Source organism: Penaeus monodon, chromosome 25, assembly GCF_015228065.2.
Source record: "Penaeus monodon isolate SGIC_2016 chromosome 25, NSTDA_Pmon_1, whole genome shotgun sequence".
NCBI lineage: Eukaryota > Metazoa > Arthropoda > Malacostraca > Decapoda > Penaeidae > Penaeus > Penaeus monodon.
In genome coordinates, this window is record NC_051410.1 from 6,406,163 (window position 1) to 6,406,777 (window position 615).

At 42.0% G+C, this 615-nt stretch overlaps 1 protein-coding gene across 1 annotated transcript in view; it reads right to left on the reverse strand.

The window, feature by feature from the left end:
* LOC119589512 (peroxiredoxin-2-like) overlaps nt 1–615 on the reverse strand; it is a 14,256-nt gene that overhangs the window by 6,137 nt on the left and 7,504 nt on the right. Inside the window, exon 2 of the mRNA XM_037938113.1 lies at nt 284–534. Within this exon, the coding sequence (XP_037794041.1) occupies nt 284–534 (251 nt within the window). The remainder of the gene's footprint in view (nt 1–283; nt 535–615) is intronic.

Here is a 615-nt window from a genome sequence, read left to right on the forward strand (position 1 = left end):
AAAAAGACCTATCATGAAAAAGTTGTTTTTTATAAAGAAAGTAGAGCAGAATATAAACCTATTACCAGTGTAAAAATACACAAACAATATGAGTAAATGTTATGTTTTATACACATTCATACTTGAAGAACCACATATTTTTCCTATATAAAAACATGGGCTATGACCAACCACCAGTAGAATCATCTCTTACAAATGCTAGAATCATTACAGAATACAATTTTTATCTCATTTACCATCATCAACACGACCAACAAATGAAAAATATCCACAGCTTCCTCACCAAGCCAAATGATTATATTTGGAATCAGTCGAGCAGGCGAACACTTTGCAGCCCAACGCGGTGAACTCTCCCATGCGATCAGAGAAGGCAAGGAGCTCGCTGCGTGCTAGGGGGGAGAAGTCGCTTGGGTAGAAGATCACCAGGTAATAGTGCCCTACGAGGTCCTTGTGGGAAAAGGTCTTGAACTCTGCCCCTTCCACCATGTCACAGGTAATGCACGGTACAGCCCAGGGTATGGTGGGGGGGCCATTCTGCGGTGAGAAAAAGAAAGGGGCTCGTGTAAGCAACAAAACAGCATGTGTCTGTAAGGGTGGCATGATTCAAAAACTTCC